Consider the following 16,030-nt stretch of genomic DNA (forward strand, 5'->3'; position numbering starts at 1 on the left):
ACGTGGGCCATTTCAGCACCACCGAGGACTGCTGGTCTTCTTGGCTTTCAGCTGGGCTCTGTTTATGGTACAGGGAGGAGATGCAGACCTCAATTCCCATATCTGATAGCCATCTGCTCCCTCTCTCAGGTTCTCAACAGTATACTCCTCTTAGCCTGATCAAGGTTTTCTGCACCAATTAAAGATCAGAGTTCTGCCCACTATGATGATTAGCCTGAAAAGGAGGCTTATCATGTTGTCAGTACAGCGCCTGACAGCAAGCTTTCATTCAGAATCTTATCCCGACAAACTTTAGAGGAAAGGCATTATTTGAGGAATCACTGCCATAGAAAAATTCCTCTAAAATATTTAAGAAAACAGGAATTACAATTTGCAGGTTCATTGATTATATATATATTTCAAAATTGCAAACACACCAGACAATTAGTCCCAAAGTCGTCACAGTCTAAAACTGGTCTAAAAGGAGTTTAAAGTGAGCATACTCCAAACTGAAAGCCCCTAAATCCGCCCATGGGAAAACTGGGAGGATACAATCAGGCATACGGGCACGCGGGTGCGCGCCTGCGCATTCCCGGTGGACTGTGTGGAAGTTTCCCCGCAAGTTGAGAAAGAGAAGAGGACTGCAGAGACTAGAGCGGCACAAGTCACTGAGATAAAGGGGAAACAAAAAGCTGAGATTTACGCGTTAATGTGTCGAGGTCTTCCGTACAATTAAACCAGGAGCTCTTGTTGGCGTTTTGGGGATTAACACCAAGAGTAACTTTAGTCGTTATGGCAGGTAAGCGTTATAATTTAATAACTTGGGGTATACTGACATGAGAATAAGCCTATAGACAATGTTACGCCAACTTTTAATTCAAGTGTAATGTAAGGTGTACTTTAAATTCACAGGGCTGTGAGAGTATCCCGTGTTAAACAAAATGTTATCCTAAAAAAAATGCCGTGAAATACTTCAATTAAAAGTTATAGCCGGCGTTAATTCTGTTTTTCATTTCGTTTCGTTTCGTGATAAGTTGTTGTGTTTTGATTCCCTATAAATCCTTGGGCAACATTATTAATCAAAGGGGGTTTCTTTCGCTTGTGAAGATACAGATCTCCTGAAATGATGCTGGGTGAGATCACGGGGGGGGGGGGCGGTTTTAGCAGCGCGCTCGTGCGGCGCTCCGTGGAACAGCGCATCGCGGAAAACTTTCCCACAAGTCTTGGTTCATGTTACCAGCGCGAGGACAGGACGAGGTGTGTTTTGGGGCCAAATGCTAAGCCCTGTCGCCATTAACGACTTTTCCTTGAACCAGACGCCTAAAACCTCTGAGTCACACTAATTACATCACTAATCCCGTTTGAAACGTGCTCGTGCAGGAACGTGCAAACGGCGAGAAGAAGTCACGGTTCGGGAGTTGCAGACGCGCCAGTCTTCATCTTTGTGATCACCTGCGTATCTTACATTGCGTGTGGTGTCATGGTCCATGTATTCTAATTAGAAAGGAGGTGTGTGTGTGTGTGTGTGTGTGTGTGTGCAGTGAAGTGAATCTGAACAGGATGGGACAAGAAGTTCAAACACCCTACAGAGGGGGCGAGCTCATCTAGCTCAGCTCATACTTTCCCCAAAACAGCTTGAACCTCATCTGAAGGTCACAGGGGGTCACACTTGTTAGTTGTCGGCAGTCAGTGAGAGGAGCAGTGAGGCCAGGTGTCATACTGTCTCAGGTGAGGTCATCGGCCTCAGTTAAAGTGGATGTCTCGCTGTTACGTGGCTTTGGGATAACACTGATTTCCTGTGTCTCCCTGTTATCAATAATACTAGTTTTTTTTCCCCCCAGGCTACAACTATTGATGGACTTTTGAAAAAAGACCATTGACTGACTGAGTGGAGACCCCCCCCCCCATCCCCCCCTCCTCAACACATACAGCCCCTATGCTCATCAACCTGACGGTGGCCATCAAGGAGTCTCGGGCCTTTCATGGAACGCAGCCTGCCCACCCCGCCGTTGCCCCTGACACTGCAGGAGTGACAGCCATGGAGTCGCGTCCGCCGCCTCCCCAGGCGACTCCACCACCACCTCCACCACCTCCCCCTCCGCCCCCTCCGCCACCACCTCCCGGGTCCTCCTCGCCGTTCAGCCGGGCCGACAGCGCCCGTCGGAGCCGGCTGAGGAAGCTGAACTGGGAGCGCATCCCCAAGGAGAAGGTGGAGGGGAGGAAGAGCGTGTGGAACGGGGCGGCGCCGGGCGAGGACGAGTTCCCCATCGACCTCCACTCTCTGGATGAGCTCTTTAGTCAGAAGGACAGCAAGCCTCCGGACAGAACCAGCACCCTGAGGCGCCGGTCTGCTCTGCTGCGCTGCCGATCCCCGCAGGGCACCTCAGAAGAGGTCAGACCACCAGGATGGTCTCTTTCAGCCTCTTTTTAAAGACAGAGGGATTTGTTGCACTTTTCTTTGCCTTAATTGTGCTCTCTGCCTTTTTTTTTCTTTTTTTTTTACAGATTTCCCTGTTGGACTCCAAACGCAGTATGAACATTGGAATATTTCTACGGCAGTTTAAGATGTAAGCTCCTTTGTTGTCGTTCTTGGCTGTTTTGTATCATTGTGAATCGAACATGGGCGGCTAGTCAAATCAAGACATTTGAAGACGTAGCACCGGCCTTTGAGAAAAAGTGTTATGGTGTGATGTCTCATCGGGGGGGGGGGTAGAGGATGTCTGGTGTCAGAGAACGGACATATTGCAGGGGACAGGTGCAGGGGAGGCTGCACGCTGAGCAGCAGCACTGGGGGATTCTGTTGAAGGGTGTATAGCCCGAGGAGTCAGTTGAAAGAGTGTCTGATGTCAAAGCGAACCTCTACACAAAGAGACTCCACCGGTGGCCTGGCTCAAACAAAGCTTCCCCTCTTTTAAAGAAAAGGACTTATAAAAAGGACTTGAAATCTGAAATCACACTACATGTAGTTCAGTATGGAAAAAAAAAAGATATATGATTACTTTTGCTATTTGGAAAATCATGACATACGCAATATTTTGCAGGCTGTAATAATGATACTAAGGCGTGGAAAAAAAGTGCTGAGTTGCCGTATTGTCACGCCTCCATAATATGCGTGCATGAAATGTTCACAGAGATTCAATGGGAGAGCGGTTCTTTTTCTGCCCAGACTTGTAGAGGAAAGCCGTTGTGTGAAGAGAGCTTCTCGTACACACAAACATTTGTCTTGTTGGGAGCGCATTTGCAGGCAGTTCTGAATACAGACACAGCCGCTGCTGTATTGTGGGAGTAGCTTAAACTATATATGGTTTTGTATTGTAATCATTTTTTTTTTTTTTTATTTCAGGGTAGTTGGGTAGGCAATTTTCTCTTGCATTTTGTTTTCAGCATAAATAGTTGAAACGGAGAGCAACACACGATAGGAGTGTTTGACCAAGCTCCAGGGAGTTGAAAGGAAGTTCTTTTTTGAATAATTGATCTAGATCCCTCTAGATCTAGAGCTCTCAGGCCCCGACATAGACTTGTTGGTGTCAAAGAATGAAAGAAAAGTGGATGTGACCTTTGAATGCGGAGAGAAAGGCATCCACAGTTGCTTAAGGGAGTACGAGCATGTGTGATGGGATGCAGGATGAGGGAGGGGAGGGGAGGGGGGGGGGGGATAATGGAAAAGTGGGGGACACAAGTGTCACTCAGAGGCAGTAAGTCAGAGGTCAAACAGTCAGTTCTGTGTCTTTTCTTTCACCTTGACATCCCAGGTTCTTTGCATGTCTGCCCTTTATTTGCCCAGTGGATATGCCACTTTGTGCCGCCGGCATGGCGTCAGCTGACCCTCACTCCCCGACACTTTGCCTGATAAGAATGGGGATAAGCCTGAACGCCGTGTGATCAAAGCGAAACAAAGAGCCAACGCTGCCCGTGACACGAGTTTCCTTGAGGGTTGTCGCGCTAAAAATCCCAGGTTAAATGCCAAAAACACGTCTGCTGTCCTTCTTCCACAGGCCTGCAAATGAGATAGTGGAGGACATCAGGCGTGGTGCTGGAGACCGCTATGGAGCCGAGAAGCTCACAGAGCTCTGCAAATTGTTGCCTGACAAGGAGGAGGTAAAGGGCCTTTTTTTCTTTTCATTGCAAATGAATAAAACAGGAAATACCCCCCCCCCCACCTACCCCTTCCCCCCCCCTCCCCTCCACTTGTCTTACTCATCATCTGGCTGTGGTTAGGATGATCAAAGGTTACCCATCTCATATGACGTGGCCTGTTTCCGGAAAGTATCACGAGGAAAGTTTTTGTAATTGACTGTTAACACCCTAATGTTTATTTATGTCTTACAGTCGAAGCCCGTTTTTCTTTTTGTTTTGACTCAGCATCTGTTCTCTCTCAGGAGTCCCGGCTAAGGAGGTTCAGTGGGGAGCGGAGTTGGCTCGGAGAGCCTGATCTGTTCCTGCTGCTGTTGGTGGAAGTCCCCAGGTAAACCTTTAGACACCCTAGATCGATCAAGTGACCCGAAATATCCCTGGTACTTTCCAAATTCTGTTTTTGGGCATTCAGCTTTAGTTTCATTTTTTACGTGGCACGTTTTCCCACTCACTCTTCCCTGTCCATTCATGCATGCCTCTATTCGTCCTCACCCTCATCCATTAGTTTTCGGCTTCGTCTGGATGCCATGATCCTGCAACAAGAGTTTGACCCTGCTGTGACCTCTCTGTGTGTGGCAGCCAGATGTCTGAGGGAGGCGGCCAGAGGTAAAGTCAACAGCAGGGAGTTGTAAACACCACATTAAACGCTTCTATTTAGAGGTAGTGCAGAGTGGTAAAGTTTGTACCCAGAATACTAATGTGATTTGCATTCGGAATATTTTTGTTCTGATGAAAGAGGAACCTGCAACCAGCTACATGTTGTTTGTTCCAAAAGTTTAATTCGTCAGTAAGTTGCTGACTCATCTTAAGGCCTTGATGCTTCATGCATGCACGTTCCGCCTCATTGTGCCACAACCTTAAGGCACAATATCGAGTCACTGTCTTCTCTCCTAGAGCTGCTGAGTTGTCCTGAATTACACTCTATCCTTCGTTTGGTGCTGAAAGCAGGGAACTACATGAACGCGGTGAGAGCATTGTGTCTAACAGCCCTTTTTTCCATGTACAATGGAGGTCTGGGTCTGGGTGTGTGTGCTCAGAGGCGTCACTCTGCACCTGGGTTTTGTATTATTGTTTGTTTAAAGCTGTCACATGTTGTGTGTGTGTGTGTTATTCTGACCTTGCATGTGACCCTCTCAGGGAGGATATGCAGGGAACGCTGCTGGTTTCCGGATTTCATCGCTGCTCAAACTGGCTGACACCAAGGCCAACAAGCCGGGTATGAATCTGCTGCATTTTGTTGCAATGGTAAGATCAAACAAACAATAACAACAGGTAGTAACCAATCAGAGAGGTATTGAACACTATTCCTCATGAAGGATGTACATGTAAATCCTTCTTCTTTTTTAACTCTAATATGGTTCAATGAATTTGAGAAAATGTCATTTGAGGCCTAATGCAAAATAATTGGCACACTCTTTTTTGAGAACAGTAAACTGTCAATCCTGCTTCGCCAAGCACATTATTGGGTCAACATTTACAAATGAAGCATTGCTTCTTTTGGAACAATAGCTGGATAATCATTTGTGTTTGTCTCCCCAGGAAGCTGTGAAAAAGGACCAGAGTTTACTGTCGTTTCCCAGCCAAATAGACCATGTTGGCTCCGCCTCCAGGTCAGTCTCTTCCCAAAACTCAGATCCTAAAGAGCTTTTGGCTAAGGGAATATCGAAGCCCTGCTTAATACCATTAGTACACATTGGGAAAACAACCATAACGTAAATCTATTGTATTCTTGTATTCTCTCTCTCTGCAGGTTGAGTGAGGAGTCTGTGGTGGAGGACTTGTCCAAGTTAAAAAGCAGAATGGTAGCCCTCAAGGCAAACCTCCAAACTGATGCAGAGATTCAACAGTACACAAAGCTTTTCCTAGAGGTATGAAACCTATTCTTTAAAAATAAAAACCATGTCTCATGTTTTGATTCCAAAGGTGACTGTGTTACATGTGTGCAGGTGGCTGAGGAGCGTCTGAAAGAGGCAGAGGATGAGGTGGAGGGCATGAGGATGTCCAGTCAGGCTCTGGTGGAATTCTTCTGTGAAGATGACACCTTCAAACTCGAGGAGGCGTGCAGGGTCTTTAATTTATTTTGCCTGCGCTTCCAACGAGCTGTCCAGGTTAGATTTACAATCGTTTGTAAAAAACGTGCATATTATCAAAAATAGAAAAGCTTTGACTTTACACTGATTCATCCCCTTTTCTTCAGGAGAATGCAGAGCGGGAGTTGAAGGAGCAGAAACGTCTGGAGCGCCAACGGGACATGGTGGAAAAGCGCCGCTCCCTGGCTGTTTGCACGGGTCTGGATCCGGGCCTGAGCCTCGGCAGAAAGCCTCAGAGTCAGGAGAACCAAGGGGAGCTGGAGAAACTGTTGGAGAAGAACTTGAGCTGCACCTGGAGTCGGCGTAGCCTGAAAAGCTCCGAGTCCCGCAGACATCTCCATCACCTGCACGGCGACGGCCATCTCCACAACTCATCGGTGCTCAAGAAATTCCCCGAGCTCGGCAGCAGCCCCACGTCCACCGGTTATGACTCCAACAGCTCTTACGAACACGAGACCGCCGCTGTACTTTGTACCTCCCCAGAGAGTGATGGCACATGCTTCCCCATCCACCAAGAACCCATTACGGGTCGAGGGAGCAGGCCAGAGGTCAAGTGGGCTGCCAACAGAAGCATGGACGCGGTTCCGGACCCGCACATCGGCATGTTTGGTCACCCTCCGCACAGATGTGGCTCCACAGTCGAGCAGCTCGGGCCCGAGAGCATTTCTTATGGACTAGAAGGCCAGTCGAAGACACCGGGACTTCAAAAAGAAGCCGAGATTTCACACGCGTTTCCGGCGACCGGTGAATCTTGTAAAAACTCTGCTGCTGAACCAACCGATGAACCCGTCCTTTGTGTTAAAAGCCAAACCCCCACCCATAGGCAGAGGTTTGGCCTGCCAGGTACAGACGAGACTCGGACCGTTCAGGGTACACCTAATGGCTCTTGTGTGAATGAGTCCGTACATCACTCTCCTCACACACTTTCTCACGGTGGCAGCAGGTCTCGATCATGTGTAAATGCTCCAGAGCGCCTTCGGCCCCAATCGCAGGCGAGCGAGACGCCAAGTGCAACGCCAAGCGGTGTGGCGCCTTTGCCCGGTGTAGGTTTGACAAAGCCCCCAAACACAGAAGGGGCGTGCACACCTGCGGAGGGAGGATGGACGCCCTCCAGTCAACCGGAGTTCAGCGAATCGCAGCGAGAGGGGTACTCTGACTTGCCACGTCCCGAGAGGGAAGCGGTGGGGCCGTACTCCCGCGTGGGCGGAAACCTCGAGTGCCACACTCTGGTGAGAGGCCTCCGTTCCTACGACGCCCTGTCACCCGCAACCTCCCCGCTCCCACGAGCCGCCCCGAGCCACTGCTCCAAGTGGAGGAGAGAGAGGGAGGGTGACCTCCGAGCGGAGCTAACGCCGGGGTCTCCTGCGTCGAAGGAGGAGACTCGAAGCGTGAAGATCCCCGTGCGAAGTGGAATAGGGGCCAAAAGGGGACTGGTGTCCCGCGTAGGACCTTCCAATAGCAGTAGCATTCCCAGGGCGCGCTCCAAAACCGAGCCTTCACATGGAGCTCCGACCTCCGCGAACCCACGCCCTCCCAGCAGGCTGTCTGGTCCTAGCAGCGCGTCCATGCGCTCGTCGGTGCCTGCGGCGGCGGCGGCGGCTCCGGCAGATGTTAAGCGGAGCAGTAGCACGCGGGAGAGGACTGTGCGCGAGCCCCGCGCCGCAGGGACTCCCGCCGTAACCCGCGGGACCTCAGACGGATCGGAACCGGAGAAGGTCCCGGGCGGCACGCGCCCAGCGTTCGTCAGAGGAAGCCCTCTCCGCGTGTCGAAAAGACTCGCCCCGACCTCGGAGACGCAGGCGCCCTGCCAGCCCCGCGCCGCCCACAGCCCGTTCTCTGCCACGGCCAAGACCGTGCGCACGGCTGTCATTTCTGCCGCCCTGAATAAAACTGCCAAGACGACAGGCACCAGCCCCTCTCCTGCCATCTCTAAAATCCCCACAGTCTCTAGGATGCCTGGTCCCAGAATGCTGCGAGCTACTGCAGCTTCGCCATTGTGGCGATGATGATGAATACGTGCTTCTTATCTCTTTTAAAGGCCTTTTCACACTTTTGACGCTCTCATCGACTTCAGCCTAATATTAAAAAAAGTGTTGTTATTCATGAGTGTGCATCACATTTTAATCAGAACTTGGTTAACTTTTTCTATGAAGTTCCACGTTATATATTTATGTAAGAGGGAGCCGCACTTGGGGCACCGGTGACAATGAATCTCATGTGCTTCTCTCAATAGCAGAATAAATCCTACCTCCTTTTTACACACACATTTGTGTCCTTTGCAGGCAATAGGATACCACAGGACCAGGCGTCTTACAATAACTCTTCACACAGATAAAACGGCATCAATAGGAACATTAGTAAATAGGTCCATATTCAACCAGTCAGTTGAAAAACATTACATTTGGGAAACTGTTTCATTCTCTTGACAAAAGTAGTTTTGTCCAAATGTTTTGAATGATGTGACCCCCTCCGCTAAGTGGGACTGTACAGTCTCACTAAACTCAACAATGGACTCGGTACAATATTGACCTGTTCATCCTATTGTGGAGAGGGCTCATTGTTCTAATGCACTTTAAAAACTGCAAGGAGATGATTACTATAATTTTTCTAATTTTGTATCAAAAGATTATATAACTTAATTGAATAGCCTTGGTTGTTATTCACTGTTTTATCTGGATTTATTCAAAAATAAGAGAAGATGAATAAAGATGGTATTCAACGGTTACATTTGTGTGTGTGTTTTTGTGATTTTTACGTTTTGGCCTTCAGGCGAACACTGCTTTCGAGGTCTTCACTCCTCCATCAACTGCTTCTCTTGCATCTCGCTGCATCTCTTGACACGGTCACCCCCCACTCGTCAGTTGTTGTTGTTGTTGTCATGGAAATGCTCCAGACGTCCCGGGGAATCTCCTGGCAGAATACTGGGGTGCAAGGGTTGGGGCGGATGGTGACTGTGGGTGGAGGCTCCCAGTGGGAATTCTCTCTTTATAAGCTGCAGTGACGCCAGAGCCTCTTGGGAAAAGCAATAAACAGGTTCCTCTTTGTGTTTCTGAGTGTCCGGTTGTCGGTCAACATTGGCCTCTTAACCTGGCCCGGGTGTATAGGGGTGACATCATAAACGGGTCTCCGGGGGTGCAGGAGAGAGTAGTCTAAAGTGGTTCCTCTTTTAGCTGCCTTTATGAATCCCTCATTGATCTGAAGCACTGGCTTAGTGAAAATAATGACTTGTCTGAAGGTGAATGAGCTTCAAGACCAGTGTTCCCCAAACAGAGGAGGAGGTCCCCAAGACCTGATTGTTTTGTATGTTGTATATGTACGCATACACAGTGACCAATAATTCAGTTCAAATAATTGTGGCCATTGTGAATATAAAGCCATATTCATAAATCTCGCAGTCATGACAATGTGACAAGACTCAACTTAACAAGTTACATATAGATCTACTTTTGTTGAGTATCTCCTGATTCTCTCTACTTATCTCAGTAGCCTATTATGTCGTATTGTTTACGTTCTGTCTAATCTGAGCTTCCCTTCCCAGCCTTAATATAATTAATATAATATAGTATATAAAAGTTGAAGTTTGTATAACGGTCCTGTTTTCATGCAGATCCTTGCTGCTGCCCACTGTTGACAACACAGGAGACATTACAGTTGGAGCAGTTTATCGTCGTCACCTAGCGTTCACTGAGTGTCACAGAAGCTGATGTCGCAAAACTACAAGTACCAGTTTGCACTGTTTCCGCACGGCCTCTTTTACGTAATGGACAGCTCCCCGGATGCGGCTGTGATTGACTATACCAGGCAAAACGAGATCGAAAGCCAAGTGGCGGTAAGTCACAAAACCCTTCAAATGTCTCCGTTACAGCCAGTAACTACTTGTGGGATTTCTGTTATTACATAATGTATAATTTTAGAGACACTTGTGGGAAGTTACGGGGACCGGACCTTCTTGAAAAGCGGCTTTCGAATCAACTTTCAACTTGTTTGCTAACTAGCTAGCTGTTAGCCACTGAAAGCGCTAGTTCCTTAGCTTGATGCTAGCCACTGGGAGGGGACGGGGCGGACGCCTAGCCTTGAAAAGTTAACCGTGCGAAATAATTAAACGCTGTGAAATGAGCCTTTCCCTTCCGATTCACTTGTCCTCGATTCAAAAACTATAACGTCAAGTTTATTTACGCCTGTACACTTCCCAGAAGAGGGCGGCTGTAACGGTAGCTTACCTTCGCGTTGTGGTACAGTTACCGTTAATTGTCTCGACGAGCTAACTCGGGCGGCGGGTAGCTTGTCTACCAACCTTAATCAATTGGGTGAAAAGTTGTAATACAGCAAATGGCCTCTGTTGCAAAGTTACGAGTGGTGATTTCCAATGATTTAATTTGAAGCTGAATAATCCGCCTACTATACACTGTTTTTGAGGAGACTAGAGAAGCGCCTCGGTGCATGGATATTATGAGTTACCCAGGTGCCCTGTTGTTGTTGTTGTTGTTGTCAGGTGCTGCAGACCCAGTGGTCGTAGGCAGGATGCAGACCATAAAGTGTGTGGTGGTGGGTGACGGGGCGGTGGGTAAAACCTGCCTTCTCATCTCTTACACCACCAATGCCTTCCCCGAAGAGTACATACCCACGGTGTTCGACAACTACAGCGCTCAGATGAGCGTGGACGGCCGCACCGTCAGCCTCAACTTGTGGGACACAGCGGGACAAGAGGAGTACGACCGACTGCGCACGCTCTCCTACCCTCAGACCAATGTTTTCATCATCTGCTTTTCCATCGGCAGCCCCTCCTCCCATGCCAATGTCAGGCACAAGTGGCACCCTGAGGTGTCTCACCACTGCCCTAACGTGCCCATCCTGCTCGTAGGCACCAAGAGGGACCTGAGGGGCGATGCCGAAACGGTGAAGAAGCTGAAGGAGCAGAGCCTGGCTCCCACCACCCAGCAGCAGGGAAACGCCCTGGCCAAGCAGATCGGGGCTGTCAAGTACATGGAGTGTTCTGCCCTGCTGCAGGATGGTGTTCGGGAAGTCTTTGCTGAAGCAGTGAGGGCAGTGTTGTATCCAGTCACAAAAAAGAATCCCAAAAAGTGTGTGTTGTTGTAATAAAAGGTTCCCAGATTAAGGGCTGTGGAGATGCAAAAGCTGAGGAATGAACGTCGTCGTCTGGCTGCCTCCACACCACCTCCAGCAGTTGAGACTTTGATTTCAGCTCCTCTGTAACTCCTCTCTTCCTGATTCATCTCCTGGAGGATTTCACTCCGTTGCCATCATGACCAAAGTGACTCTGCCAAAATGGGGGCAAAAGACCGGATTTCCTCCACTCTCCTTAAATTTTAACTTTTGATATTTACACCGTTCTCCAATTTTACATCCGTTATAGATTTATAGCTTCTCTGCTTTGCCTTTGCTGATCATGGTCGTCACGAGCCATAATAACATCGGAAACAATTCCCTGATTGACTGGAAAGAAGAGGTCTGTCTTAGTCACGGTGGAGAAATAATGACTACCTCATACTCTCACCTAGGTTGCATCTCATAAGTATCAAGCAACGTAACCATCACAATGCTTCGACTTGCCTATTTAGATGTTATAAACAGCCGAATAGAGGGTGAACAAGTTTTCATTTCAAGCAGCTTGAATCCAGACCTGACGTGGTGACTCCCAGACCAATGCCAGTACCCCTCAACCAATATGCACAGATTAGAGGTCAAATTTGTCGATCTGCAGTTCCCCATGTGCTCATTGTGGTATGTTGGAGCGGTCTGGCAGGCTGCCCTCCCTGCTTCTTGCACTGCTCTCTCACAGCCACACATGGAAGAGCCAGTAGGCCTTTTGAAGATAAGCGGGACCCATTAAAAGCAGCAGGCCTTTTGCCCTCTTCAGTAATGGTGTCACAAGGCCTCCGTCAAATTAACCCACGCTGGTACCAGATTTCTCAAGCTGGCATATCAGGAGGTCAGGGTGTAGTACAGCTCGCCTCTGACCACGTCTTAACTGTTGAGGCTCACACCGAGTGCCATTAAAAAAATGCCTAAGAATTACTTTTTGACAGGGTGGGGTCAAAAGGTCTATGTCGTCTAATTATGTTGAACTTACTCTGTAAATGATTTTTTTTCCTTGTGTTTTTAACCTACAAGTGCGGTTATGGCCAAAGTTGAATATATTTTTTGTAATAGCTTGTTTATTTGATCAATAAGATGTTTGTGTGTAACAGTTAATACTCCTATTTGATAAACCAGAACTCCATAATGCTCCCCATGTGAATTGCATTATTGCCTTACAGTTAAGGTGAACGGTGTGACTGTGTAACTACAGCATATAATCCCAGAATCTGTTGTAACCTGCATGTCATTTAATCTAGTACTAGCAGGTGATCTACTCAATATAAGCAGCCTGTTATTTGGTCAGATGCCTTATTGAAACCAAAGACCATAGCATTGGCTCTTTTGTTAGACCGCAAAGTTATTGTTATAGTGATTCAAGTGCCTCTATTCCAGGTCTAGACAGTTCTAGGTTTCGTTAGCGTCGTTTTTCTGAAGCTTTCCGCTTCCCTTTCTCTCAGTAAATACACCCTCACCCTTCCGTAAGACACAGATGTTAAACCGACAAGCCTAAGCGTATTTGTGAAACCGAGCACAAGAAGCAGGGTGCTCTTGGCCTGCAGATCAAGACGGTTTGTGGTTTACAGCGCTGCATTACTAGCACAACTTGCACGTACGGTTAGCACGAGCTGTGTTGCCTTGTCACATCTAAATAGTTTTGTGTACTTTTTTTTTAATAAAAACTGGACGCTCATTTGAGTTATTCAGCTGCCAGTAAACACCTTTCTTTTTTACTAGTTATTTCATTTACTCACTTGAGCTGGTTGTTTAAAAAAAAAATAATTCAACCTAGATTGTGGCTTGTGTAAAGTCTAGCACAACCGAAGCGCGGCAACAGTGATGTGACATGCCAAAGGATGTGTGAAAACTTCCCAGATGGTTGTTTGGAAGCTTTGACGTTTGGAAGCTTTGACGTAAGTGCAAAATATGTCAAAACTGTCAAACGTAGTGAGCGTCTTTTTTGTCCTACATTTCACTCTGATAGTGCTGTTGAAGTGGAACATACACCTGTGGGCTGTATGCTGCCGTGTGCGTGGTACTGCGCTTTTACACTGGGAACGTGACTTGTAGAAATCTGTTTGTAATGGTTTTATAAATAACAAAAGCATATTTGTATAAATTAACTAACAGTGAGAAGATTTAAATTATGCCAAATAAAACAGTGGTTTAAACCGGACATGTTTCTTTTCTTCATAGATAATAGTTTTATTAATAATTAATTCAATATGCTTTTCATTTGCATGTAGTGATGATATGCATAACCGGCACTGCGTAGTTGTATTATTAGGACGAAAAGATGAACTCGTGCTGAGTCACACAACTACACACTGATACTTATGTTCTTATTTAGCTCAGCAAAGCACACAACGTCCCTGCCCATATTATAACCTAGGTGTTACTTGGTTCATTTTCTCTTCGGTGTTGTGTTATTTCAATTACCATGTCCGAACACTAGATGGACACAGCGTCATAGCTGTGTCTCAATGAGGACGTCACAAGGACGTATGCATCGACCGCACACGTCACTGTGCTGCGACTCGGCTCGGGGAGGAGATCAGAATCCCAAATAGAAGGATTCTTGAGAGAGGGTTAAAGGTGATGGGAGAGAAGAGAGCGGAGAGCAACAGCAGCTTGATGAGTGAGTTCAGGAGGAAGCACGAAGGAAGCAGGAAATGAAAGCAAGAAGATGCAAATGCAGACAAATAAGTAATAATAAGTAAAAAAAACATGGTACATTTGACGTCAGAGCTGGTCACATGGTACATTGACGTCAGAGCTGGTCACATGGTACATTTGACGTCAGAGCTGGTCACATGGTACATTTGACGTCAGAGCTGGTCACATGGTACATTGACATCAGAGCTGGTCACATGGTACATTGACATCAGAGCTGGTCACATGGTACGTTTGAGATCAAACGTGGTCACATGGTACATTTGACATCAGACCTGGTCACAGGATACATTTGACATCAGAAGTTCAATCACAACTCCCAGGAGTTTCCCAGGACACACACATTTTAACAGACCGTAGCGGTATTGGCAGCCTTGTATTACACAGCTTACAATATCAGCATACTCAAATAACAACATATTATTACATTAATATATTGTAATATTACATAAGAACCACAAAAAGGTCTTTTTGTGTTTTCAATTTGTAAAATTTTACAAATGGCTGAAAAAATGTCTGAGACCCAGGATACTCCCGTTGCACTTGGAGACGTCGACCTGTGCCATGAAAATGAGGTCCTCTCCCAAAGGAATAAGGATCTCCAGCAAGAAAATGAGGACCTGCGCAAAGAACTTGAGGACATGAACTCAAAATACAAGTACTCTAGGAACTCAAACAAAAGGGCTCTTCAAACACAGAACGAAATGTTTCGCACCGAAGTCCAGAACATCACCAGAACCGTTGACTCACTACGCTGCGAAATATCGGCTTTGCTGAGCGAAAAGCAGGCTATGTTTCTTGAAAAGGAAGCAATGCTTAGCGAAAAGGAAGCTATGCTTAGCGAAAGGGAAGCCTATGTTACTGAAAGGGACAATAGGGCAAAAGAACTCGATGACCTTCAGAAACAGTGCGAGCACTGTGAAATTGAAAAGCAGGGCTTGCGTCAGGAAATAGCAGAGCTGAATCTGAGTTGTGGAGTAGAGAAGAAGCGGAATGTGGCCCTGTTAGAAGAGATTAGGAAAATGAATATTGATGCAATGGCACTGGAATCTCGTCATCTATGCCTGCAAAACCAAACGCATGAGCTGGAACATGATCTGGAAGAATTAAGGGTCGCGGTAAACAAAGAGAAGGAGTCTTTGAGCCAACAAAACATGTCCCTGCAGCGGGAATTGGAGGACGTTCAGAACCAAGTCAGGATTGAAGAGGACAAGTGCAACAAACAAGATGATGAATTGAACATGCTTCACGATTATGTAAGATTAAAAAAAAAGGAAAATGAGGAAGCCACGGAGAGAGTGCGGTTCCTCAACCGGCAAGCTTGTTTGCCCTCGGCCGGACTCATCAACAAGCCCGTCGAAAACTTCAACAAGACCACCGAAGACAAGCAGAAATGGACAGATTGGATTTACCACTGGATGTCGTAATCGGTACACTGCCCACTCCCGACACCCCATGTCGTCTTTGAGCAAGACCCTAAATTGCCCCCGTAGTGATTACGGTTTGTGCCAAAGATATTAATTAATTAATTAATTAATTAATAGCGGATGGGCAGGTCCCACTGTGTATGGTGTCTCATACACACACATATATAAACATATAAATATATATACACAAATATATATATAAACACATATATAAACCTATATATAAACATATAAATATATATATATATATATATATAAATATATATATATATATATATACACATATATATAAACCTATATATAAACATATAAATATATATATATAAATATATATACACACATATATAAACATATAAATATACACACATATATAAACATATAAATATATATACACACCTATATAAACATATAAATATATATACACACATATAAAAAAAATATACCGCCCTCCCCGCTGCGGCCCAGTGCGGAGGTCCAGGCGTGGGGGTCGTAGGTGGCCTGGAGGTGGGCGGGCCAGCTCCAGCACCTGCTCCCAGCGTGTGCTGAGGACTGTGGGCTGGACGCTGGCCTCCACCTTCGAGGCCACCTACGACCCCCACGCCTGGACCTCCGCACTGGGCCGCAGCGACC

At 46.8% G+C, this 16,030-nt stretch overlaps 2 protein-coding genes across 2 annotated transcripts; both read left to right on the plus strand.

Annotated features, from left to right (window-relative positions):
* The first annotated feature begins 579 nt into the window (after positions 1-579).
* fhdc2 (FH2 domain containing 2) lies at positions 580-8,919 on the plus strand. Its single transcript, XM_037462594.2, has 12 exons — positions 580-778; positions 1,821-2,371; positions 2,485-2,546; positions 3,975-4,077; positions 4,359-4,444; positions 4,619-4,719; positions 5,008-5,078; positions 5,251-5,358; positions 5,653-5,723; positions 5,864-5,981; positions 6,060-6,221; positions 6,311-8,919. The coding sequence occupies exons 2-12, from the start codon at positions 1,916-1,918 to the stop codon at positions 8,207-8,209; spliced, it is 3,237 nt and encodes a 1,078-aa protein (XP_037318491.2). The 5' UTR covers positions 580-778; positions 1,821-1,915; the 3' UTR covers positions 8,210-8,919.
* Positions 8,920-9,890: 971 nt separating this feature from the next.
* rhogd (ras homolog gene family, member Gd) lies at positions 9,891-13,082 on the plus strand. Its single transcript, XM_037461701.2, has 2 exons — positions 9,891-10,032; positions 10,696-13,082. The coding sequence occupies exon 2, from the start codon at positions 10,725-10,727 to the stop codon at positions 11,298-11,300; it is 576 nt and encodes a 191-aa protein (XP_037317598.1). The 5' UTR covers positions 9,891-10,032; positions 10,696-10,724; the 3' UTR covers positions 11,301-13,082.
* Positions 13,083-16,030: the final 2,948 nt, after the last annotated feature.

The sequence above is a fragment of the Pungitius pungitius genome, chromosome 2 (assembly GCF_949316345.1).
Source record: "Pungitius pungitius chromosome 2, fPunPun2.1, whole genome shotgun sequence".
NCBI lineage: Eukaryota > Metazoa > Chordata > Actinopteri > Perciformes > Gasterosteidae > Pungitius > Pungitius pungitius.

Bases quoted from the DNA above. Each gene is read 5' to 3' on its own strand.
- rhogd (XM_037461701.2), top strand. From the start codon at position 10,725: ATGCAGACCATAAAGTGTGTGGTGGTGGGTGACGGGGCGGTGGGTAAA.
- fhdc2 (XM_037462594.2), top strand. From the start codon at position 1,916: ATGCTCATCAACCTGACGGTGGCCATCAAGGAGTCTCGGGCCTTTCAT. The intron at 4,720-5,007 runs GTAAAGTCAACA...CTTCTCTCCTAG, and splicing joins TCTGAGGGAGGCGGCCAGAG to AGCTGCTGAGTTGTCCTGAA. The intron at 5,982-6,059 runs GTATGAAACCTA...ACATGTGTGCAG, and splicing joins ACACAAAGCTTTTCCTAGAG to GTGGCTGAGGAGCGTCTGAA.